This window comes from Melampsora larici-populina (assembly GCF_000204055.1).
Source record: "Melampsora larici-populina 98AG31 unplaced genomic scaffold MELLAscaffold_67, whole genome shotgun sequence".
NCBI classification, from domain to species: domain Eukaryota; kingdom Fungi; phylum Basidiomycota; class Pucciniomycetes; order Pucciniales; family Melampsoraceae; genus Melampsora; species Melampsora laricis-populina.
In genome coordinates, this window is record NW_006768831.1 from 1 (window position 1) to 24,884 (window position 24,884).

Genomic DNA, 24,884 nt, shown 5'->3' on the forward strand with positions numbered 1-24,884 from the left:
CAGTCTGGAAATATATGTGAATTTGAATATGTGAATCTAATTGACCGGGTGAATCTAATGCACCCACATGTGAATTTGTTTCACATATTCAAAATCACATATGGGTGAAAGAGATCACATATGGGTGAATTTCTTTCACATATGGGTGAATTAAATTCATCCATATGTGAATTTGAATATGTTAATCTAATTCACATGTGGGTGAATTAGATCACCCATATGTGAAACAGATTAACAAATTCACATGTGGGTGAATTTGATTCACCCATATGTGAATCCAATTCACATATTGGGTGAAATCTCAAATCAGCCATATGTGAATGTCATCCACATAAGATCACACAGGGGGGAAAAACTTGAGATCTGATTAGAAATTTGTTTAATTTTTAAATTTTCCCCAGGATCAATGTTCAGCATCTCACACAGCTGCTTCAGATGTACGAGGAAAATCTATGTGGAAAGGATGTGATGAAACAGGCCTTATTGCAATGGCTTGTAGGCATGATCACGTTGTGAAATATGTAAATGTGGTTCAGAGTGGGGAGCGGTGAGGGTTTCTTTCCAACTACATACAAGTGGTGTGTTCCAATGCTAATTATACCACTGTTATACCACTGCATTACCTAGTCAGTACTTTGTATTGGCATTGCTTGATCAACTGTTGATAGATACTACGGAGCCAGGCAAACCTGGTAAAAGTTTTACTGTTTTCTATGATATTGGTTGTACATTTGAGAAGAGTGTTCAAAAGGTAAATTTTTTGATGGTTTCTTGGCCGCTCTTACATTGATTCCATTGCTTCTTATTTGTTTTTGACAGCACAAATATTTTGAGGCAGAATACAATCATGGAAATCTGCGCTTTGCAACTAGTGCTTTCCATGCATATGCGCATGAGTGGTCTTGTCAGCTTGAATATAATCCCAGACTGAATGTGGGCAACGGATTGTCAGATGGCGAAGGTTGTGAGCGGATATGGGGAGAGAATTCTCCTCTGGTAGCACCAAATAGATGTGCCACAAAGCAACATCGAGTTGATGCCATAGATTTGAAGTCAAGTCATGGAAATGAGACTCGATGCCAAAATTCAGGTATGTTTTTTTGTACAAGATATGTGAATCAGATGTTGACGACAAGAGTTCAGTTTTCACAACTCAGGTGAAACTAAAGACGGCAGAGCAGAGATTTGATCAAGCATCTCAAACCCTCCAACGGCTAGAATCTCAAGATGCCGGTTTTACATATATCTATTTTTCTGATCAGTGGAAGCGGCAGAGAGAGGTCCAGCTGGCTGCCATGGAAGAACGTGGGATACAACAGAAGCTAGAGGAATATCTCGTGAAGCTTCTCGACCTGGAAGAGCAGGTGAAAGATGCCCAGTAAATTACGTCAAATTTTATTTGGATGAGTGTTTTTTGTTGACTTTTTTTGCGGCAGGAATGAGCTTTCACGTCTGCGAAGGAAGCGCAGAGGAAATCGGACAGAAGCTGAGATGGACAAATTTTTAACTTTGCCATCTTCAATTGTCTCACTCGAAAAGGCGGTTGCTGATATTACTTTAGAGTTGGGAACACCTGAGTTCAATAGACTTCGGGAAGCTACTGGTGAGTTCTGTGTCTTTATTTAACCCTTTGTCTGCACTTTGAATTGAAATGGATATTGTATTTATGAAGGTCCGAAAGCAGAGGCACTGATACGTGTGAGGTTGGCAAAGATGAAGCTATATGAGGCTAAGGTGGGTATAGTAGAAGCCCAAAAAAAGTGGGATAAGGGTGGTCAAGGCGAGTGTTTTTAGTTTTCAATTGGGAAATTAGTAGAGCCCACTCTTATGATAAATGTTTTTTTTGTAATAATTTTGGATCTTCTAGGAACTAAAGCGCAACAAGGTCTTAAAACTCTAATGACTAAGAAGCAATTGATGTTTAGGCGAAAGTGGACATCCTATGAATCTCAAGTGTCAGATTACAACTCCATCTGCCCAGTATCAAGGATGAAATGTCCATCACTTGAAGAAGCCAAAAAGCTACCATTTGAGGATGTATTCTGGAATGTGGGCGCGCTTTGTCATCCTACGGAGAAGTGGGCTGTAGATCCACCCACGATAGAAGGAATTCAGGCCTTCTTACAGCATAGGAGTTGTGGTGAAGAACTACAAAGGATTGGCCGGGAAACTCAGCAGATGGTGTATCAAGCTTTGAAGACTGAAGAACGGCTTGATGGCTTATTTGCGTTGTGTAGTAATGGTCAGTAGGATTATGTGTGATTGATGGATTTGTCTTTGGTGTTCCTCACGTTTTTCTTTAAATCTCACAGGTTATGATCCAGAAGAGGGTGGCAGGCAGCTCATTGAATTGGTTCAGCCTGGACAGCGTATATCAAAAGATGTTTGGGAAGTGAATGTGGCAGTGTTGAAATCATTGCATGATGTGCTGCGTCAGAAGTATTGCAGAACTTGGATGATATGGGATTCAAATCTTGTGGAATTGCTCCGTAGAACCTATCAACACACAACGTCAACAGAACGGGAAATTAGCTCTTTGATCCAGCGCTGGGAAAGTGTGGTAAGTAGGGGTAAATCAACCTGGGAGCGTATTGTGAAAGCTCAGAATATAGAAGCAACACCACTGGATGAGCTGGAAATGTTTGAACAACTTATGGTGCATGGGGAGGATGACATGGGTCAGGTGGGTGACCTGGCAGATGAAGTGGTTGAACTCTTCATTCATGATGAAGAGGATGATGTTGACCTGGAGGAACACTTCAATGAAAGCGGTTTTCATTAAGATTAAGCTTGTTGGTTGTTGGTTTTGTAGTCCTTAAAATCAAAGGAATATTATAGATTAATTTTCAATCATGTTTAGCTAGGATTTGATATGAGATTGTTGAGTCACGTGGGTGGGATGTAAATATGTGTAAAATCACATATGGGTGAATTAATTCACCTTGTGTGATTTCATATCACATATGGGTGAATACATTCACCCATATGTGATTCTACAAATATTTATACACTGGTAGAAATTTGTTTCCTACACGTGTGATTCCATATCATGTATGGGTGAATTAGTTCACCTTGTGTGATTCCATATCACATATGGGTGAATGTATTCACCCATAGGATTTGATATGAGATTGTTGAGTCACGTGGGTGGGAAGCTGTTTCCTACATCTGTAAATATGTGTAAAATCACATATGGGTGAATTAATTCACCTCGTGTGATTTCATATCACATATGGGTGAATACATTCACCCATATGTGATTCTACAAAAATTTACACACTGGTAGAAATTTGTTTCCTACATGTGTGATTACATGTCATGTATGGGTGAATAAATTCACCTCGTGTGATTCCATATCACATATGGGTGAATACATTCACCCATATGTGATTCTACAAAAATTTACATTGATTTTTATTATACCCTGTCTGTGATGTAGCTGGGATTGTAGGGAAGATTGCTGAGTCACGCCGGTGGGAATAAGTTTCCTACATGTGTAATTTAGTATCACATATGGGTGAATACTTTCACCTGGTGTGATTTCAATTCACATATGGGTGAATACATTCACCGAAGTGTCATTTGTGATCATGCTGGGTAAATTGTGATTTTAAGTAGAACTGTAGGGTTTGAGAGTCTCACTAGTGAAAAATTATCTGCCACACATCAGTATCTATATCACACATGGGTGATTTTGCTTCACATATGTGTGAATTGTATTTGCTGTAGTGGGGTGATTATACCAAGCCCTCCTGACAGGTGAGTGGGAAATATAGATGCGGCTGATAGTAGCGTCCATTTCATTCAGAATCTACATTTGTGGCGAGTTGGTTACAATCGTGGGTCCGACGCGTCGGGGGCGGCGGCGCGTTGGTAGGGGGAGTTCCGGACAATGTCCGCTAGGAATTGCACGTTTTTCTACGGATAGTATCCGAAGCGTCTAGTAGACACAGGTGGTATATTTATTGATGAAGGATGATAAGATGCGCTACTGGCTACAATCCATGATCTATGACGGTCTATCATACACAATCATCTGCGTATTGAATCGCACTTGCAGGTTTGAAAGGTGTGATTTTCAATAATCCGTGACGGCTTTCTTTGCATTTGAATACAACCACAAAGTCTGATTTTGTGGTCGATGATCATACGTTGCGATGATTGCGTGAATGATCTTTCGTCCGTCGCTTTCACTCCAGCAGTATCGTGTTCGCAACCTGCATTGCTTCGGCAGTATTCGGGCACTTTGCTGTCGAGCGCGGTCAACAGTACTTTATTCATCCATTCCAAAGTGGTTAGTTTTTCTTTTATTACCGCAAGGTCTGTGTCTTTGCGCTTTTGTTCAATGACTGATGGTTTGTCTCCTTCGGCCAGGAATACACACATCAGTATCCCTCCGAATCCTGATACGGAATCTACCACAAGGATTAGGAACTCTGCCTGTCTATGAAACTGCCGCCCATAGGAGTGTTGACTTGATGAGTCCTTGGAATGATTTCGGGTCATAAGCTGTGAGGTGTGTGAAAGTTTTGGTGAACAATCGACTGACGTTTTGGGATACATTCTGTTTGTTGATTGTGGCCAATTATCAAACGGCGCACCAACCGAACCGCGGTCTGAGACTTACGGCCTATTCTGTTCGTGGTTTGGATCACTCAAATTAATCACATCCTGACGTACTTGGCGTGAAATCGCTGACGACTCTGCGCATCATTGCGGCCATCAAGTGACTGTCCTCGTGGCCAGGCAGTATGTCTGGTGGCTTAGACTAAACGCACTATTGTCCCAGATTAATAGAGGACAATTGTGATAGACGCCTTATGTTGGCCCATTAGATTCGAAGCAGTAGAACACTATTCCAGGTTTTTTACTGCGTAAGTGCTGATCATTTTTCTCTCGCTTATCTATTCGCACTAAACCGTTCGTTGTTGGAGCACAGTCTGTTGTTAGTTATCAATGCCTCCAAGGAGGGCTGCGAAGGGTCCAGCAATACGGACCGAAGCCCTGGGCAGCGAAGCAAACCTATTGCACCGATTCCGAGGTGAAATACCGTTCAGTCTTGGTCGTCAATCTGATGTATGCCAAGGCTGTGGAGCTTTCAGATGGAGGCTTGAACGACGACTGAAAGATGCTACACATGAAGATGCGACCTTTGGTAATTGCTGTCGTCATGGCGATGTTGATCTGCCTGTGAAATATTTCCCTGACTTAGTGGATGAACCCGTGCCTGGATTTTTTCGTGAATTGCTAAAAGGAGACGATGATCGTGGGCAGATTCAATTTTGTTATCAAATTTTTAATGTGTCACTGATTTTGTTTCTTTTACAGGATCAGTGAAGTTCCGCCAAAAGATTCAGAAGTATGATAACGCACTGTCATTTACTTCTCTTGGTGTATCCCTGGATTCCGACGTTCTGGGGCAGGCTGGCCATTATGTATTTCGTATCAACGGTCAACTGTCCCATAATATCCCTTCACTGATGCCGCTGAAGGAAGGCGAGCCTGGCTTTGCTCAGATCTTCACTTACGGTAGTGGAGGTCACGAAGAAGCCCGTCTCCGCGTCCAACGATCTGGCCTGGACTTAGAACCAGATATCCTGTATCTGTTTCAACAATTCATGTATCGCCACAATCCTTACGCCAAGGTCTTCAAATCAGCAAACTCAATTTGCAATAATCAAGTTGTGAAGACGCTTCGGATTAAGACTGTTATTGCTCCAGGCACCGATCATCGTAGGTATAACTTGCCAACGGCTAATGAAGTTGCAGCAATCGTGGACGGTAATGGAGAAGTTGGGCAGAGGCAAAGGGACATCGTATTGGTCAGGAAGTCAGGTCGTCGTCAACGTATTTCGGAACTACACACCGGTTACTTTGCCCTTCGATACCCCCTTCTGTTCCTATACGGCTCGCAAATGTGGCACGAGTCTTTCAAAAACCCCACACCTACGAGTGAGTTGCTCTTTTGTAATCATCGCAGCCTGATACTGACTGACACGGGTGCTATAGACCCAGAGGGCGACGTCACAAACCTCAATTGGTTTGCTTACCTATTGTTTAAGCGACCACCATTCTCAGTCATATTGGCTTCTGGGCGACTCTTCCAAGAATTCGCAGTTGACATGTATATATGTGTTGAACATTCCCGGCTCCAATACCTACGATTCCACCAGAACAAGATTCGTGCTGAGATGTACCACGGCGCGATTGAGGCATTAGGTAATGAGACAGAAGATGAGGTCGTGGGCCGCAGGGTTGTCTTACCTTCCAGCTTTATTGGAGGCCCGAGGCATCTACAACAACTATACCAGGACTCGATGAGCCTGGTCGCGGAGTACGGGAATCCCAGTCTGTTCATCACCATGACTGCGAACCCCAAATGGGCCGAGATAGTGGACAAGTTAGAAGACGGGCAAACTTCTGATGATAGACCTGACTTGGTAGCTCGAGTGTTTTATCTAAAGCTTCATGCTTTGCTTGATGATCTGATCAGGCGGGAAAGGCTTGGAGTGGTTGTTGCATACGTCTACACGATTGAATTCCAGAAAAGAGGCCTACCTCATTGCCATCTCATACTGTTCTTGGACGGCCCATCAAGACCGGTGACCGAAAACGACGTGGATTGTTTGATCTCTGCACAATTGCCTAACCCAGAAACAGAGTCACAATTGTTTGATCTGGTTACCCAACATATGCTACACGGCCCGTGTCGAAAATTCCCATGTTGGAATGGCTCAGAATGTACCCGCGGTTTCCCAAGGCCTTTAATTGAAACCACATCGTTAGCGGACGACTCTTACCCGACTTACAAGCGCCCAGACAATGGAAGGCACTTCATCAAAGGTCCAACTAAATACGATAATGGGAGTGTTGTACCTTATAATCGGTTTTTATTACTCAAGTATAAATGTCACATCAATGTTGAAGTAGCGGCTAGCATTCGAGCAGTTAAATACCTATTCAAATACATATTAAAGGGTCATGACAGAACCATGGCTCAGCTTGAAGGAGATGAGACACAGGATGAAATACTTGCTTACCTTAATGCACGGTTCATCAGTGCGCCTGAAGGTGAGCCTCAGAGTTATTTTTTCATGTACCCACATTCACTAACATATTGCTTCAGCTATTTGGCGCCTGCTTAAGTACCCAATTGCCGGTCAATACCCACCTGTCCAACGCTTGGCTTTACATACGGAAGGTAATCAGACGGTCTACTTCCAGAAAGAAGATGGCCTACGAAGAGCAATCAAGACAGGCCGGGCTTCACGGACAACCTTGACCGAGTTTTTTAGACTTTGCAAGGAGAATGTTAAACTTCGTGATTCAAATGCAACGTCTCGATCATTAAAGTATCAAGAGATCCCGAAGCATTTTGTTTGGAACCAAAAGACCAAAAAATTAACAGTTCGCAAGAACGCATCGATCTCGGTAGGAAGGGTCTATTTTGCAAATATCAAAAGGGGCGACGTTTATTATCTTCGTTTGTTGTTGTCTCACGTCCGAGGGCCAACCTCTTTCCAGGACCTCAAGACGATTGATGGGGTCACTCTGCCAACGTATCGTGAAGCTGCAGATAAGCTGGGGCTTTTGATGAGCAATCAACATTATCATCGAAGCCTTCGTGAAGCTGCAGTATGGAAAACAGGCCACCAGCTCAGGCGTATGTTAGCAATTATTCTGTGCCACAGTTCTCCCGCGAACCCAGACGAATTATGGTCGGAGCACATTGATAACCTCTCAGATGACTGCGAACATCAACTCAAACGGTTGAATCCGCGCTTAAGACCATCGCCTGATCAAGTCCACAATTATGCATTACATCAACTTGAAAAAATCATTGTATCCATGGAATCGTCCCTAGAATCAGTTGGTGTGCGAGCCGTAGATCACCAATTGCTGTTTCAATTAGATCTTCCAGACGCTGACAGGACTGATCGTAACAATATTACCAATCCAGAAGAGAGCAATCGCAAATATGAAGCCATGATGCGGCTTCTAACCGGTGAGCAGAGGTCTGTCATTGGTCCAATTGTCGAAGCACTGAACGATAACACTCCATACATGGCGTTCCTGGACGGTCCGGGTGGTACTGGTAAGACTTTTGTCTTGAATTGTCTATTGCATTACTGCAATGGCAATCAGGTACCTTTTGAAGCGGTGTCGGCAGCAGGAATCGCATCGCTCCTCCTCTTGAACGGTCGAACTGCTCATAGTGCGTTCAAAATCCCGATCATTGTTGATGAAGAATCAGTGTGCCCGATTTCGGCTAGGGATCACATTGGTCGAAGGCTTCAAGCAACCCGATTCATTGTTTGGGACGAGGTGGCGATGCAGCACAAACACGCTATTGAGTGCGTTGATTGAACGGTCAGGGACTTGACTGGGATTGACTTACCTTTTGGAGGGAAAGTGGTTTTATTTGCCGGTGATTTCCGCCAGACCCTTCCTATTGTCAGGCGGGCCAATCTGATGTCACAGGCCGCGGCTTCTTTGAAGTCTTCGTTTTTGTGGACACACATTGCTCGATTTGGATTAACACTGAACATCCGTCTTGGAGGTAATAGTGGTCAACCTGACCCTGGGAACACCAACTTCGCTGCCTGGTTATTGGACCTGGGCTCAGGGAGATTGCAGACCAATTACGCCGAGGTCCTGGAATTAAAGCACTGCAATGTTTCAGTCATACGTCCACCGGCGCTCTTTGACCCAGAATTAGTTGATACCGAATATCGTGGGGCAAGCAACTTGGTCAGGGATAGGAACTGGCCTGAATTAATTGAATTATACTCAAGCCGTTGCATCATTACGCCTCTGAACTCCACGATGTCAATCATCAACAACCATGTAATGGAATCACTGCCCGGTGATTATCGTGTTTCAACCTCAGTTGATCTCATGGATGAGGCCTTCTGCAATCCAGTGACCGTTGATGTGTTGAACACATTTGATTTTCCCGGTTTCCCCGCTCACGAAATGCATCTTAAAGTCGGGACCTCTGTGATGGTGTTGCGAAACTTGCAATTGGCTGGTGGTTTGTGCAACGGAACAAGATTACTGATCACGGATTATTCTGACAACGCTCTTCAATGCCGGATCTTGACCGGTGAATCCATTGGTACGGCGATAAGTCTTCCAAGAATGAGACTTCATCATGAAGGCAACGAATATTGCCCGATTCCTTTCTATCGCTTACAATTCCCAGTTGTTCCAGCGTTTTGCATGACCATAAACAAGAGTCAAGGTCAAAGTTTACAAAGGGTAACCGTCCTATTACCAAAACCTGTCTTCACCCATGGTCAATTGTACGTTGCGCTTTCGCGCTGCACCTCCACTGCTAATGTTCATGTGTGCATTGTCTCTGATCAAGATGATTTGGCTACTAAAAATATAGTATTTCACCCGGTTTTGGAAAATTAATATTTCAATCAGTTTGAATAATCGGGGGTTGATCAGCCTTGATTCCATTGCTTTTTTCTTTGTATTACTTTTTTGTTGTGAAAGATAATAAAGAGTACATTGTTAGATCTTTAATATTGTAATTATGATACGCCTTCGTGCCTGATAAACTTCCTTAGATCTTAAAGTTGGGGTCCCAGATTCTACAATCAACATTGTTGTTTGTGTTATTATTGGAGCATCAGACCAGACTGTCAACGGCGGTACCTGACAGATACACAGTATGCCAATTGTTTGAAAATGGGTAGGCAGGATCCGCATTATTTAACATTGACACTAACCCATTGCCTCACCATGTCAACACCCTAAAAGCCAACAGATTTGAGCAGGTTATGCCGACACGACCTGTGAATGCATACCAACTATTGTACACTAAATCAGAATGTCTCATGCAGACACATCTGCTATTGGTAGATTGGCTTTACAGGAACACATGATCGGGTCGCCCGAAAAGCACGTTGACCCGAAGGATCAATGATCCAGGTGTATGAAACCCCCTGTCTGATTGGAAATATTGGGACTGCTGAACCAATACGCCTGATTTGACGTCTGGTATCCAACAAGGTACGTTTTTCCCTGTACTCTCCGGTCATGAAATCTGTTTAGGTGACCTATAACTGACATCGCTATACGAGCAGGTGTCGATATTATAATCAACAAATTGAAAGCGCTTGGGTGTGAAAACGAGCGTCTACGATTGGGGTCCCCAATCACCGTCTTCAGCGTCTTCACGCCCCAATGATCAGTATCGGGATTCAAAACTGATATCAGTTTGTTCAGGAAGGACGGTGAGTAGCTGCCCATAGTCTAGGACTGTTTCGAGCGTCTGTCTGCCTCGTTCTCACCTCTGATCATGCCACTGATCACCTCACTACCGATTGAAATCATAGGGATTATCTTGGATCATCTTATCGACTCATGTCCCGGCAGAATGTTGTATTTTGAAAACTCTTTCGATGACTCTTACCTAGGTCCTGGTTTGGTATCGAACTTGCTTAATTTGCGCCTTATTGGTAGGACGTGGGCAATCGCAGTGATACCACGTGTTTACAGATCCATTCACTTAACTTCGCCCTTCATGATCAACACGTTATCAAGACGCTGGGACGACTCCTTCTTAGTCTCAAACATGGCGACGTTGCGTGCGTTATCATTTGATTGTTTGGTGTATCCTGATATCGATTTCATTGGGCGCCAATCGAATGATCCAAGCCCCGCCCCCAGTTCACGACTTGATTCAAGCAGCTATCTCATCAACTCAAATCATAACAATTAAACGAAGGAAGGGTTCAAAAACAAAACTGGTCAAAATCGGCCAAACTGTCCGTTCTCTCAGCCAAACGAGTATTGTACTTGAGGCAGAAACCAATTGGATCTGCATATCTGCACAACTCCGTACATCTCCACGACGTAAGCGCAAGCTATGCATCCGCCTCATGCCATCCGCCTCTCCATCTACAATATCCTCCTTTTCATGTTACCCTTGTCATTTAGATTCTTACTCTGTTCGCATATACTTATCGCCTTGGCCATCCCTACCAACAACCTCGATTTCAACAATCAACACAACGACTTGGTTGTCATAAACAACCAGCAGTTTGAGTTACCCCCTGCCAAGGGATGATCTTGAATCACAATGAGCGAGACACACAAGCCTAGGTCAAGCATGTATGTAAATCTTGAGACGAAAAGCCGCGCATGTCATGTCAACCTTGACACAATCAGCAATCAACGCATCCAATCCACCAATGCGATAGCAATCAATTCCGCACGGTGAATTTCAATCACAACTGGCTCTGCACATCCTCTGCCACCCCTGCTTTTCATCGCCAGCAAACTTGTTCATCAAGTAGGCCAGTCAATACTATACAGCATCTGATCTCTCCAGGTTAATACGCCGCGAAACGCAGACGTCAGCCACATGTTCAACTTGGCTTGAAAACATATCAATCCCCCCATTCTTGCTTGCTGATCAATTCACGTGTGATAACATCTTGTTGACCACACGGTCACGTGGAATTGCCTCACCAACACGTCAATCAACATCCAAAGCATCCATCGACAATTCACGGAAACATATTGTGTGGTCTCCACTGCGTCCACCACCTCCCATCTCAACGTCGAGAAGGGTAGAATGGTTGGAGTTTGGTGCGAGAAAGGTCTATTCAGAAAAATCGTTTCTTCCACTCATTCAAAACCTCAGCAACCCTAAGCAGCCTAAGCTATTTGGAAACCTGGACAGCTCAGACCTGTGCATCAACATGCCACATGATTTTATTTAACTGAAAAATTACCCCCTTGGACCCCATTCAATCAATATTCCTCCAAAGGATGTATTCCAAACGAGATGAACTTATCTGCGACGTACCTGGCCTTCACTCAGTTCAAACAATCACCTCTTCGAGACTACCTCTGTCAGTGCAGCAAGAGCATTAGCTATGCAACAACTCAAATATGCATTTTATGAGATCAATCAATCACAAATTGATTTAATAGAATATCAATCACTTTTAGAATCAGGATTAATTGCACAATCAAGTGAAAGAGATTGGAATGGGAACACCGTGTACGTATCACATTGAGATTGATTTGAATTTCTCCATCTTGACAAAATGATAAATACGTGGGATTCTACTTATCTCCTAAAAACAATTCTCAATCTCCATCAAATCATAATCTGTCTGCTTCCTTCATCACAGATCAATCTTTACGTGGTTCGGTTTCCAATATGAAATTGCAAAATAAACTTGATCAGCAACAGAACCAATCTCTTTCAAAACAAACATACAGTAGTCACCAAATCAAATAAACTCATCCAGTCGATCGATCACCAATCTCATCACCACTTAAAGAACTTCATCATCTTATCAATTCACCTCACACCTTCAATCAATCACTTCATACTTCAAAATGGTAGCTGCTACAAGTGAAGAAATGGTAGCTTTGAGTACCACTCAAGTATGTCAATCTCATTTTTGAACTATTGATCATTTGATTGATCAAAACTTTGCTAAATCAATGGGTGATATGTTCAAAAAGGTTTCACCTAAAGAGAAACTCATTGGTTGATATCATACGGGTCCTAAACTTCGTTCAACTGATCTTGAGATCAACGACGTTTTCAAACGGTATTGTCCTACACCGGTGATGGTGATTGTAGATGTGAGACCCGATCGGGGGATCGCAAAGGGATCTGTAACATATGCTTATTTTGCGATTGAAGAGATCAAAGTTGTAAGTATCTCAAATCAAGCTCTATCCGACTTGGTCAAGACATTAACCATTCCCCAACACAGGATGATACAGCTGTTGTGGTATTTAATAACCACGTTTGGTTTGGTCTTTATCTTCAAGTTATCATCAAATTCACATCGAGTTATCAACGTGTCAAGGACTTCCAGCTCGCTCTTGATTTGTTTTATATTCATATTTATTTCATTATCAAAGAGCAACTTAGAAGATCAAGTGGCAGTTGAATGAGCGTGTATAGATTTAGGGTCTGAGTGTCTGGTTTTTCTTTTCATTGTCTTTGAGAATAGGTTGAGTGTGACCTGCGCTTTTTCTTGCAACGAGATTTTTACAAAAAAGGAATGCAAGTTGGATGTATATGAATCGGTGAGCTGCTCAAAAGGAATTTACCTTCATGAAGGTGATTACACTTCCTTTCTTTAGATCAGAGTTCTTTTACAGTCGTCTAACAGGTTGTTACAATATTCATCATTCCAACTAGGTCCTCTATGATAATGGCTTTCCCGTTCCAGAAGCAATTGATCAACCTTGACATGATGTAGTCATATCACTCATTCACCCTTTTCCACTTCATCAAGTTTCCGCGCTAGCAGATCCAGATCGACTCCACTCTCAGCTCTCAAATTTGATTGCTTGACTAGCTGACCTCGGGCTCATTCACGGAGATTTCAACGAATTCAATATTCTCATTGTTACTTATAAAGAGGATGAGAAGGCTGAAACAATCCTGATTGATTTCCCTCAAATGGTACCTACTGAACACACAAACACAGAGCTGTACGCTATTCCTTCTCTCAGCCCATGATTTGACATCTTTGATGTTTATTCTTCAATGCTTACATAGACCTTCTTTGGTAGTTATACTTAACAGGGATGTAAAGTGTATTTGTGCCTCTTTCCTTTGTAGGTTTAGGTATCGGTCAAAGCTACACCCAATTTTTAATTTTGCAATACGAGAGGGGAAGCGAGTGCGTGCTCAAATTTTGGCCAGTTCAGGAGCTACTTTCTCTTCTGTTGAACGATAAAGTCAACAAACAATATGTCTTGCATCTCCTTGTAGTACAGAGTCTGGACAAAGATTGAATTCTCCGCAGATAAGATGGACCCACAAAACGTGGCAGGGGTTGCCAATTACATTGATTAGCATGAGGCAATAATAAGATACTTGGTTTTTGGTTATTGGACGCTTCTTGAAAGGAAACTTGAGTCAAGATCTCCATATGTAAAGAATAGATTCATCGATGAAGATGAACGCACCAAGCAAGTAAGGTGATGAGGTACATTGAACAAATTAACAAACTTTCCAAGATGTTCTATGCCGCGAACAAGTCCCCAGAAAGACTGTTTTGGCAGGAGTTCAGCCCGCAGGAGCAATTGATCTGGGTGATTTCAGGTAGCCGCTTGTCACACAAGGTTATTCAGCTCGGTGGTTTGCTCAGGTCGGGTTGAGTCACTCGACGCTGGAAACTGTATCACTGTTCTACATACCAGGGCACGCAAGTCGGGATGTGAATTTGATTGAACAGGATAAACTTATCAAGGATTAAAGTCATCAGAGTCCGACTCCCACTCTGTCGCTCACGGCCAAGTCCCAAGCATATGATCAAAGTTGAAGATCGTGAAAATCACTCTCGGACTTTGTATCTCACAACGGTGAGCAAGTAATTGAGCCAGGAGCGTCTGGCGTGATAACGCGCTGCGGATGATGGTCATTTTAGCAGTCTTGACAAGATCAGTTGGGTAGTGGAAGTCATGATTCATTTTCTGCTGAGCCAGAAGAGATACCGAATGGGCTTATTGACAATGTCTGTGATAAAGGGAAATATCAAGCAAGAAGTAAGCAATGGAACCGTTCAAGAGAAGGGGGCCTTCTTGCCCTCTAGGCTTCCTTGCGTCCTCAGGATCCTTCCTGAGGCTCAGGAACTTCTGATCAATAACTTGCAGCATTTCTCAGTCTTAGCTGAGTGGCATACTCAGTAGTGGAATTAACTTGAAGTGAAGTCCACACAAACATGGAACAAAGTGGGACTATCTACCCTTCTCAACGTCGAGAACAGATGTGGTGGATGCAGTGCTCCTTATACATCCAGGCTGCTATTACATGTTGCACATCACCAATTTACCCTAACCGTAAATCACTTGTGAATATACTCCACATCTCACCTGAAGACCGTGTTTCCTGACAGTCAAATTGTCATATGTGATTTTATTCCATTTCATACACCACATTACGCAAGCCAACAACACAGAATTTAATACGTAATCTTGCGTAAAGCTGCGACACTTCCTTGCCTATGACACAGAGGTCAAGCTCTCCGAGTTTGGTTATCAGTCAAAGTTTGTATCATGCCGCCGTGATACATGTAAGTTTTTATTTCACACATTATGTTGGCTGGTTACCTTGTCTGAATCAAAATGTATAAAGAGGTCGTACCTCAACGGTATTCACTTCTACAACATCTTACCACCAGACACCAGCTCTCCAATCTCATAATTATTATTGTTGGTACGTTTGTCTGCCATCACGTTTGGCTTCAGCCTCAACCAACGCTGACTCTCCAACTCACTCCCACACCTTTGTTCCATCTCACTAATCAAGCACCACAACAAATCTCATACTCAACCACATGTCAGATTTAAATCCCGCAACGTATTGTGGTATCTATTTGTCTGGTAATTTTGAGGTTGAAGGGAAGGTATGCCTGTTGATCAAATTTGGCCAGCATCATGCTAACAATTTGAGATCTTACATGCAGACTTTGCCCGACAATGGTTGGCGATCTGAGTACAAGACTTACACGATCTCTATTGGCTGCGGCGGTGTTGACCGTCAAGAGCCGCTCCTTTATGAAATCGCAGCCAAAGGTTTTAGTGGCGCCAAGTTCAAGTTGCATCAGGACCATGTGTATTTTCTGCGTGGAGCTCTCTTCCCCTCTAACTCCCCTGATACAAGGGCCAATCAATTCATTTTTGAGGGAAGTGATGTTGTCATGTTAGGCCCACGTGACAATTATGGAGGCAAATTAGTTGATTCTGTAGGGGTTACTTGTCTAGGTATTGTGATAGGAATCAGCTCAATTGTCAAAGATTGCTGCCAATACATGAAAAAAACACCAGACCAAGAATCTGTTTTAACCACAGTTTTCACGGTCCAGCACTCGGATTATCACCCCATAGTAAGCCTCATTATCCTCCTTACTTCCATCTTTTCCGGAGTCTCACTGTCAACGGTTGCCAGATGAAGACTGCCCGTACGAGCACAGTCGAATACTGTATACGTCCCACTCCCAACCTTGCCAAAATTGCCTCAATTGTCAGGGTAGGGCAAGAATGCCAATTCCATGGATTTATCAAGGATTTCAACGAGGAAACCCCGTGTTATATTGTGATAGTAAGTTGTTATGATTCACCTTTTTTTTATTCATTCTAACTGCCAAATTACGTTTACAGGCAAACAAAGTTCACATGACCACTGGATTTCAAGATATACCATCCCAAAGCAATACACAAAACGAAGACAATCTTAATACCCTCAAGAAGCCAAAGAAGTAAGTACAAACTATCACACATCTCTCATCTAATTCAAAAATTTCATCTGATACATCGGATTCCAGATTCATACCCAGAACATTGAGTAATCAAAATCAGGCACCTATCACCGTGCATGAGGGCATAAGCAGTGTTACGTTTGGCTCTGCCGACGAGGCGTCATTATTTAGGTCTTCAAGCTCAGGACAGTCACTCGAAAGAAGATTGGTTGAAAATGTTGTTGGCTCCTATTCAAACTCCATTGATTTTGCCAAAAAATTTTAAACATATTATCTTCACTACTTGGAAGGGGAGGGGTATGAAAGATGATGTTTTGGTGCATGTTTTCAATGCTTATGGTATCAAATGCCTGTTCAGGCCAGAATTGTCACCCAAAGATATGTTGGTAAGTATAAGTCTCTTTTGTTGTTGGTTTGTGTTGACTTATGGCAATATGGTGTTGTTTTGAATCTTTCAGGAGTCTTTAGACTAGGTACAACATGTCCAATGCGAAAGCCTCTTTTTGTGTCATCTCAATTTTGTGATTGTGGTGGGGCTTTATTGTGATTTTGTTTGTGAAGAAATGCTTTTCTATTTGTGTGAGATGATTAGGAAAATCATGTTTGATCAATTCTGGTCATCTTAGTTTATTAGTCAATTTGATTTAATTGTATCACCGTGGCTAAGCCTATCTTGTGATATGTTATGATTTTGTGGCTTCCTCAAATTTGTGGACCGAGCTTAGTTTTACCTCTTACTTGCCATAGTCTCATTATGTGATAGCCACCTGTTCAAGGCTTGTTTTATTTTTTCTCTCATATAATTTATATCAACTGAAATGCTATATTTGAGGTTGAAATTTTTATCTTTTTCACATTTATTTCACTTGGCCAATTGGTATATTTCATGTTATTGGTCTCGTTCAATTTTTGGGGTATAGGCAAGTCTAATGGAGGATATTGGGTACGTTTGATTTCTGTCCGCATGTTGGTAGGGTATTGCAAATTGACTCCGGTTGGGGAACATGCAATATTCATCAGCTTGTTTCCTGACGTCGGAAGCGGGTGGTATGTTGTTAGTTGGCGTGAACATTTGTAGCACGGCCAACAATAGGAATGCATATGTTCCTTGAGTATAACAAAGTGCAACATGGATGGCAAACATTCTCTTATTATAGACTCATATAGTTTTGCTTGTTTTGTTTATACAACATTGCAGTTGCCATCCATGGTACTTGGTATTATGTATTTATAATTTACATCATGGCAAGGGGAGTTTTTGTTGTCATTGAACTGATACACATTCATGCTTGATGGCGTAAGACTCATGATTATATCCTGGATTCAAGCTCATTTTGGGTGGATTTGTTTGGTGTCACAGTTTTTTCAATTAACCGACAGAGAGGTTTGGCTATAACTGCACATGAAATTGTTTATAACAATGCGCATGCTGATACGGATGCCAAAGGATGCTGATACTTGTACTTTGTGTATTTGATAGCTGTTTGGGGCGTGAAACGGTGATTTGTGTATTTATGGTATCCTTGTAGCATGCAAGTGGGATGATGTGTAGTTCTTTGGTTGTGGGGCATGAGGATTTCTTGAAGCCTGGTTGATTTTTTGTCTTTGTTTATTATATAACTGGGGCAATGCTAAGCGTTGAATGCACTTCCTTGCCCAACTGCCAATTTTTGTCATCTTGTTGGTTTCTTATCATGTCTCTAATGACTGTGGGTCCTACTCCCTCATTTAATTCTTCAGTATTACCAATAGAAATTATACATTTGATTATCAGCCACTATGTTGAGATGGTACCTCGTGCGGCTTCAGATCCCATCAATTGTGCGGAGAAACCTCTTTTGTTGCTCAACTCTTATGTTCATTTGTTAAATTTACGTTTAGTTAGTAAATCTTGGGCATCAGATGTTCTTCCTTTTGCATATAAATCTGTCTATTTGTTATCACCAAATATGACGGCCGGTTTCTTGAAATTGTGGAAGTCTCCTGTGTCAATTTCTTTTACTCATCCATTGTGCCGTATTTGCTTCAATTGTCTCTTGTTTGTTTCTGATCGCGTCAGGGATCAAGTGTTTGGGGGTTCATTGGGTGATGATCATGGGGGAACAGATGCTGTGGTAAACATGTTGGATGCGTTGGCAATTCCAATGAATGTGGTGGCAGATATTATTAGCGCTTGTGGTCACAACTTGGACAGTCTCAAACTCAAATTTGCTAACTCTGTTGGCTTTTCCCCTGCCTTGTCAAGTGCAATCAAGGATATTAAATGTCTCAAGGTATTAATAATTCATGGTAGCAGGGAGGTCGGTGTGTCAAATCATTCAAATTCTATCAAAGCAGTACTCAAATCAACACCTTATTTAGAATCTCTATCAATCTCATGTAGCTCTTTAAAACCTCTAGATTTAGAACCCAGGGCTTTACCAAACTTAACACACCTCTGGTTGCAATGTCAATCCTCAAACTTGGACACTTTTGGAGTTTTATGCCATTGTGTGAAACATAGCGTCAAGTTATTAGAATGTATACCAACTCAAGATCAAGATCTAGCTGGTCCTATCATTCTTTTGTTTTGCAAGGGTCTAGAAGGATTGTTCATGGGATCCATCCCTTATCGCTTACCACATTCCGTCGCCCATACTCATTTCCCTCAACTACGTCTTATACATTGCATGTCTTTCGATGCCCAGTCAACATCTGTTGCTTGGCTAAAGTTGCCAATTTTTAGTGAACTCGAGGTCTTGGTCACAAGTTATTGGCACACAAGAAAATATTGGGTTTTTTCGTTGGAACATTTAGAATATGTCCCTGTTAATTTTCCTCGTAATTTCAGAACCATCATATTTATGACTTGTGATGGGTCAAGTGTAGACAATCCTGGACTGGTGGCCGCCTGCGCTCTTTATGGCATACATTGTGTTTTCACTAATGAATTATCTCACACTGAATTGTTGGTATGTATTTGGTTCCTATTTGTTTGGGGCATGCATAATTTGTCTGACTTACGCTTTGTGATTTTTACTTTTGCATGGTCCAGTCAATTGCTTCGAAACAGAATAGTCCTTGATTCTAATTGCTTTTGCGTTTGGTGTCAGTGATTTCAATTGATGTACTTTCTTGGTTTAATACTTAAGCCTATCTGTTTGGTTGTTGGTGGGTTGTAAGTCAATGTTGATATTGGTCAAATATAAACAGTTTTACCTGTGTTTTGGTTTAGTGAGCTGTGCAATGGTTGCTTTCATTATGTGTTGGTGTGCCTAATCTTTGTGATATTACATCTTGGTGTGGTGAATTGTATTGGGTTAGAGTGGTCAACTTCTTTCCGTGATTCTAATATGTCTGCTTCAGTTTATCACATTGTGTATAGATCAAACTGGGGCCCAAAGTCCGTGAGCGGCGCCCGCCGCTTAATTGCTAGTTGTCATTATATCTCAAGCCATGTCCCTACCCATAGTCGCGCCGTCTGTACCTGCCACTGTTTTAAATACGATCAAAATATGTAACTACATAAACACTTTGGGATTCTCACCCAAAGAATTTATGGTTACCTTTCTTTCCGCCGATAATCCCAATTTGAACTCGCGACGACGACTGATGAAAGTTGGCCTTGGTGCCAAGCAAACACGATCAATCATCAAGAACCTAGGTAAACTGACTTCGTCATGTGAGCCAGGCCAAGAAAGCTGGGAGGAGTTAATATTTGAAGAGGTCAGTGATTGCTTCGTAAAAATCACTGAGATAACTAACCATGGACTCACATCTGCTACGTGTTTATGTGGGCAGGCAAGCGCGATCGTAAATGGCCAAGAGGTCCCGCGTGGCCATTTTCCTGCTGGCGCGTATGTTAGCTCAAACCGTATTACACCAGACTTCTTCAGTGAGGGCTCCGAAAAAATTCGTAATGATCAAGTAAGGACCGGCATGAAATTTCTGTACCGTCTCATTCACAGCAAGATTTGCACTGGCCTCAAGCATAAAGACCCCATCCAATATCACGACCACGAAGAGACCGCCGATTTGCCACCGCCATCGGAAAATGTGTCTACCCCGCTGACCCTTGATATCGAAGGTGCAGTCGATGAGGCCAGTGTGTTATCTCTTGAAAATTTGGTCTATGTTAAGACGTCGCCCGCTGAGCACGCCGCCCACAAACTTGCTACCGTGAGTATGGTCCCCTTGTAAAGTGTGTCCTTCGGCGATGTGTTGCTAATCAAAGGACCCCGCGGTGGATAGGTCCCAGTAATGGTGTGTTCGATGATTGCAGCCGCGTGCAATCGTCGGAGCAACGCAATTGCAATGGCCAATGGCCTGGTAGCATTTGCCGGCGGGGTGTCGTGTAGGGTGAATGAATGGTTAAATGCTTTAGGGATATGCACGTCCAGAAACACTTGTAAGGACTTCGAATGTCCTCACTGAAGGAAAAGGGCAAGGCGGAAGGAAGGAGAAGTTATTGTATAACTTCTAAGGCACGAGGGCAATCAACACCACAAAGTGGTGGAAGAGTTTTCTAGAACCGAAGTATATATTTATAATTACGAAACTGACTCCAAAGAGACAATGACAAGTGATCAGTCAAAGATCCTTCAGGAGTGAAAAGATAGATAAAAGGAAAATACAAATAAAGATGTACCTGACTCCAAAGAGACAATGACAAGTGATCAGTCAAAGATCCTTAAGGAGTCAGGTTGAGGTAGCGTCCAGGAACAAGAGATATAGAAGGTTTAGGTCTTAAGTCTAAGTATGTTAAGTAGTAATGACTTCTGTAATAATGAGTGACATGAGTTATTACATTCTCCCCTCCTATAAAAAGAAAGAGAAAAAAGAAAGAGAGAAAAAAAAGAAAGAAAAAAGAAAAGAGACAAGCCAAGAGAAACAAGTGTAAGCCAAGCCAGAACTATTATGAGAAAACAGAGAGAAAAAGGAAAAAGGCTTCAAGAAATTAAAAATGACAAAATTGAGACAGAAAAAGAGAAACTTGAAACAGAAAATGATAAAATTGAAACAGAAAGAGAAACTGAGAGAAGAAAAAAAAATGAGTAAGAAAGAAAGGACAGAGGAGAGTCAAAACCGTGAGGATGTCCCGTCGTGGCCCGTCGTGTCTGTAAGGTAAAGCAGGCGGTGGTTTTTCGCTCACAGTGTGGCCATGGTTTTGTTTTCAAATTGATGGTAGTAGACTACCTCGGCGGTGCATACGAGTGGAGGGAACTTACTTTTACCCCTGACACTCTTACTAAACCGCCCGCTCGTCGTCTCCAACGAAGACCTTAAGTTTTGAAACGTTGAAGGTCCTGTGTCGCTTATCGCCGTCAGGTAGATCTAACTCGCAGCTTTGTCCGCCGTTTAGGACTTGAAGCACCTTGTAAGGACCTTCAAATCGCTCCTTCAGCTTATCGACGCCGCCAGAGTGTCGACCACGCCAATCGCCTGAATCAAGGAGGACCCAGGATCCCTCGGTAAGCTGGATGTCTCGGTGGCGTTTGTTATGTTGAACTGCCTGCTGGACCCGGCTCGTCCAGAGTTGGTCTCGAGCTTGAGCCCACACCTCTTCCCGTTGCTTGATCCAGGTCTCAACTGAGGTAGGTTGGTTGTCGAGAGCGGGTTTGGTAGGGAACAAACGGTTCTTACCACCAAAGACAAGCTCGTACGGGGGAAAGCCTGTAGCGACGTTAACGGCACCGTTCACCGCAAACTCGACGGATGGCAAAGATTCCAGCCACTTCGTCTGCCGTTTCGCGGTAAAGGAACGTAAAATCTGGCCGACCGTCTTGTTTGTACGCTCACTCCGCCCGTCTGCTTGAGGATGGAATGCAGCTGACATATGGAAGCCTGTGTTTGTCCGAACCATCAATGCTTTCCAGAACTTCGAAGTCCAAGCTTTATCGCGGTCACTAATGATCGACGAAGGAGCCCCGAAGATGCTGTGCCACGATGCGAAAAGTCGAGAGGCTGTTTTCTCGGCGGTGTCCTTTTGGTTGGTTGGAATCAAGCGCGTGAATCCTGAGAGCCTGCACGTGACTGTGAGCAACATGTCGTAGTTATTGATCTTTGGCAGGGGTCCTACGAAATCAATGGCGATGTCAGTGACTGGCTGGAACGGGAAATGTGGGGTCTTCATGTGGCCATTTGGTAACGTAGTACGAGCTTTCGTCTTCTGGCAGGTTTCGCAGCCTTGCACAAAGGCCTCCGTCTCTTTGGCCATCTTTGGCCAGAAGAAGTCCTTCCTAAGATTACTGATCGTCTTCTTGAAGCCCAGGTGGCCTAGTCGGCGGTGTGCTTCAAGGATGAGATTGGCTCGAAGGCCTTTGTCGTTTGGGATCACTAGCCGGCCGTCGATGAACAGAAGACCGTCGATCTCGGCACTATCGTCTCGTAGGGGTAAAACTTTTCGTAGATCTTGACAGAAAGGGTCGGAAGAGTAACCGCTAAGGATTGAGGACCGGATGTCCTCAGAGATAGTTGGTTGGGTCAGAATGAGGGCTGAGATCGTCTCTATACCGACGTTGAACTCATCCGGCTCGGCTCCGTCTTTGCGAGAAAGTGCATCGGCCACTGAATTGTCAGGACCCTTCACATATTTGAAGTCGAGGTCAAAATCGGCCAGGTGTTCTAGCCATCGAGCTTGCCGTCTGCTGAGAGTCCGCTGTTTCAGAAGGTACGTCAGGGAGTGGTGGTCACTCATGACATTAATCTTCATTCCTAATAGAAGCATACACCATTTTTGCAAAGCGTGTATCACGGCCAGAAGTTCCTGCTTGTGTACAGGATAATTTCGTTCTGCGCTGGACATCTGTCGTGACTCGTAGGCAACCGGATTAGCCGTTTCCCACGCTGCTCCTTGAAATAAGGCTGCACCTAACCCCAGTCCACTCGCATCCGTGAACAACCACAGGGGATCCTTGGATTCGTAGTCGATGTTCTTCAAACAAGGCAGAGAGGTCATGATTTTCTTGATGTTGTTGAAGGCTGTCTCCTCCAAGTCTCCCCATTTGAAGTCTTTAGCGTCAAGCTTACCACTGGTTAGTGGAGTTAAGGATCCTACGTACTTCTCGAGACCCCGGATAAACTTCTTCATCCATTGGACCGTGCCTAGGAATTTCTTCACTCCTCACGGTGATTTTGGGGACGGCCAGTTGAGGATCTTTTCCACCTTTTCACCGTCTGGTCGTACCCCTTCCGCAGAGATGTAGTGTCCAAGGAATTTGATTTCCTTCCGAAAGAGCTTGGTTTTCTTGCTGCTGCAGTACAGATTAGCCTTCCGAAGGCGATCCATCACGAGGCGTGTGTGTATACGATGTTCTTCGACAGAGTTGGAGAAAACTACAATGTCATCGAGATAGACCACGCAGACAACGTTCAGTAGATCCCCTAATGCTTCTTCCAGTCTACTCTGGTGTGTAGCTGGCGCGTTCGTAAGGCCCATAGGCATTACAACCCATTTGACTAATCCCCACGGAGTCTTGACTGCCGTCAATGGGATGTCAGCCTCGTGCATTCTGGTTTGAAAAAATGCATTGGTCTGGTCAAGTATTGAAAAAAGTTTACCACCAGCCACCAGCCTGACCAACTCATCAACGTTTGGTAACGGAGATCTGTCCCTTACGGTCAGGCTGTTCAAGGTGCGGTAATCGCATACCCACCTTGGGAGTTCACTAGGGTCCTTCTTGCGGATGATAAGGCTCGGTGAGGCGTATTGACTCGTAGATCTTCGTATTCTTCCTGCTGCTAAGTGTTGATTGACAAGTTTTCGCCAGGCGTCCATATGTTTTCTCGGGTAAGGATATTGTTTTCCATTGATGACAGCGTTGGGGTCCGTTAGAACAATGCGATGGCGGACCTTTGATGACGGGTCCTGCATCTTTTCAGGGAAGGAACCATCAGTGAAATCTCCACGCTCTTCCGCTTCATCTGAAACCGCCGGAATGTCAATAGGGAAAATGTCTTGATAATCCAGGAGTAGATCTTTCTCCCACTTCACCCATTGTGCGCTTCTTTCAGGTTCATTTTGTTGGGACAGGCTAGCTACCCAGTTTTTCCACGTAATGGATTCACTCTGCGCGCGCTCTCTCTTGACTCTAACCTCTGTGTCGGAACGCTCCTTCTTCAATTTATCTTCAAGATCTAATTTCAATTTCAGCACCAGACGATAATCATAAATTTTCAAGGAGGACGTTTCACTAAGTACACAGTTTCTTGAGCATGAAATGGCAAGTTGATGTCTAGCCAAGAATGGTGCACCCAGAATTACATCATATGATGAACCCAAGTCTCCTAATTTCATACATGTGCGGTCGAAGGTAGTTCCTGAATCCGTGTGTGATAAACTTTCCACAACGAAATCCGTCAGTACAGGTCTTGCTCCAGACGAATCAAGGGCGAGACCTACGATTGTTGGCTTGACAAGTTTGCGTCGGTGAAGCTTAAGAAGATCGGCTAAACGGTTTGACATTAGATTTGTTTTGGATCCCGCATCTGCTAGCGCGCGAATGGTTGTCCCCCTGCATGTCAACTCGATGATCACAGTTGGTCTGTTATCGGGCTGTGGTACGTACTCTTTCGATGAACCGTCACCTGTCACAGCCACCTGATCATCCGAGTTGTCATCAGTAGATTGGAAATCTTCACGGACAAGTT

General features: G+C 43.3%; 5 protein-coding genes across 5 annotated transcripts; 4 read left to right on the forward strand and 1 right to left on the reverse strand.

Moving 5' to 3' along the window:
- Positions 1-4,022: 4,022 nt before the first annotated feature.
- On the reverse strand, positions 4,023-4,563 carry MELLADRAFT_112504 (uncharacterized protein; the record flags this gene model as incomplete). Its single annotated transcript, XM_007417063.1, has 3 exons — positions 4,023-4,099; positions 4,152-4,444; positions 4,550-4,563. 3 exons carry the CDS (start codon positions 4,561-4,563, stop codon positions 4,023-4,025), a joined length of 384 nt encoding a protein of 127 aa, XP_007417125.1.
- A 7,806-nt stretch (positions 4,564-12,369) lies between these two features.
- MELLADRAFT_94160 (uncharacterized protein) lies at positions 12,370-13,733 on the forward strand (the record flags this gene model as incomplete). The annotated part of the gene is made up of 5 exons (XM_007417018.1): positions 12,370-12,417; positions 12,568-12,693; positions 13,048-13,108; positions 13,350-13,485; positions 13,553-13,733. 5 exons carry the CDS (start codon positions 12,370-12,372, stop codon positions 13,731-13,733), a joined length of 552 nt encoding a protein of 183 aa, XP_007417080.1.
- A 1,269-nt stretch (positions 13,734-15,002) lies between these two features.
- On the forward strand, positions 15,003-16,729 carry MELLADRAFT_94161 (uncharacterized protein; the record flags this gene model as incomplete). Its single annotated transcript, XM_007417019.1, has 8 exons — positions 15,003-15,071; positions 15,136-15,214; positions 15,343-15,884; positions 15,947-16,099; positions 16,159-16,256; positions 16,323-16,476; positions 16,547-16,642; positions 16,715-16,729. 8 exons carry the CDS (start codon positions 15,003-15,005, stop codon positions 16,727-16,729), a joined length of 1,206 nt encoding a protein of 401 aa, XP_007417081.1.
- Positions 16,730-17,950: 1,221 nt separating this feature from the next.
- Positions 17,951-19,320, forward strand: MELLADRAFT_112505 (uncharacterized protein; the record flags this gene model as incomplete). The annotated part of the gene is made up of 2 exons (XM_007417043.1): positions 17,951-19,207; positions 19,291-19,320. The coding sequence occupies 2 exons, from the start codon at positions 17,951-17,953 to the stop codon at positions 19,318-19,320; spliced, it is 1,287 nt and encodes a 428-aa protein (XP_007417105.1).
- Positions 19,321-19,793: 473 nt separating this feature from the next.
- MELLADRAFT_112506 (uncharacterized protein) lies at positions 19,794-20,568 on the forward strand (the record flags this gene model as incomplete). Its single annotated transcript, XM_007417044.1, has 3 exons — positions 19,794-19,961; positions 20,037-20,414; positions 20,518-20,568. 3 exons carry the CDS (start codon positions 19,794-19,796, stop codon positions 20,566-20,568), a joined length of 597 nt encoding a protein of 198 aa, XP_007417106.1.
- Between the last annotated feature and the right edge of the window lie 4,316 nt (positions 20,569-24,884).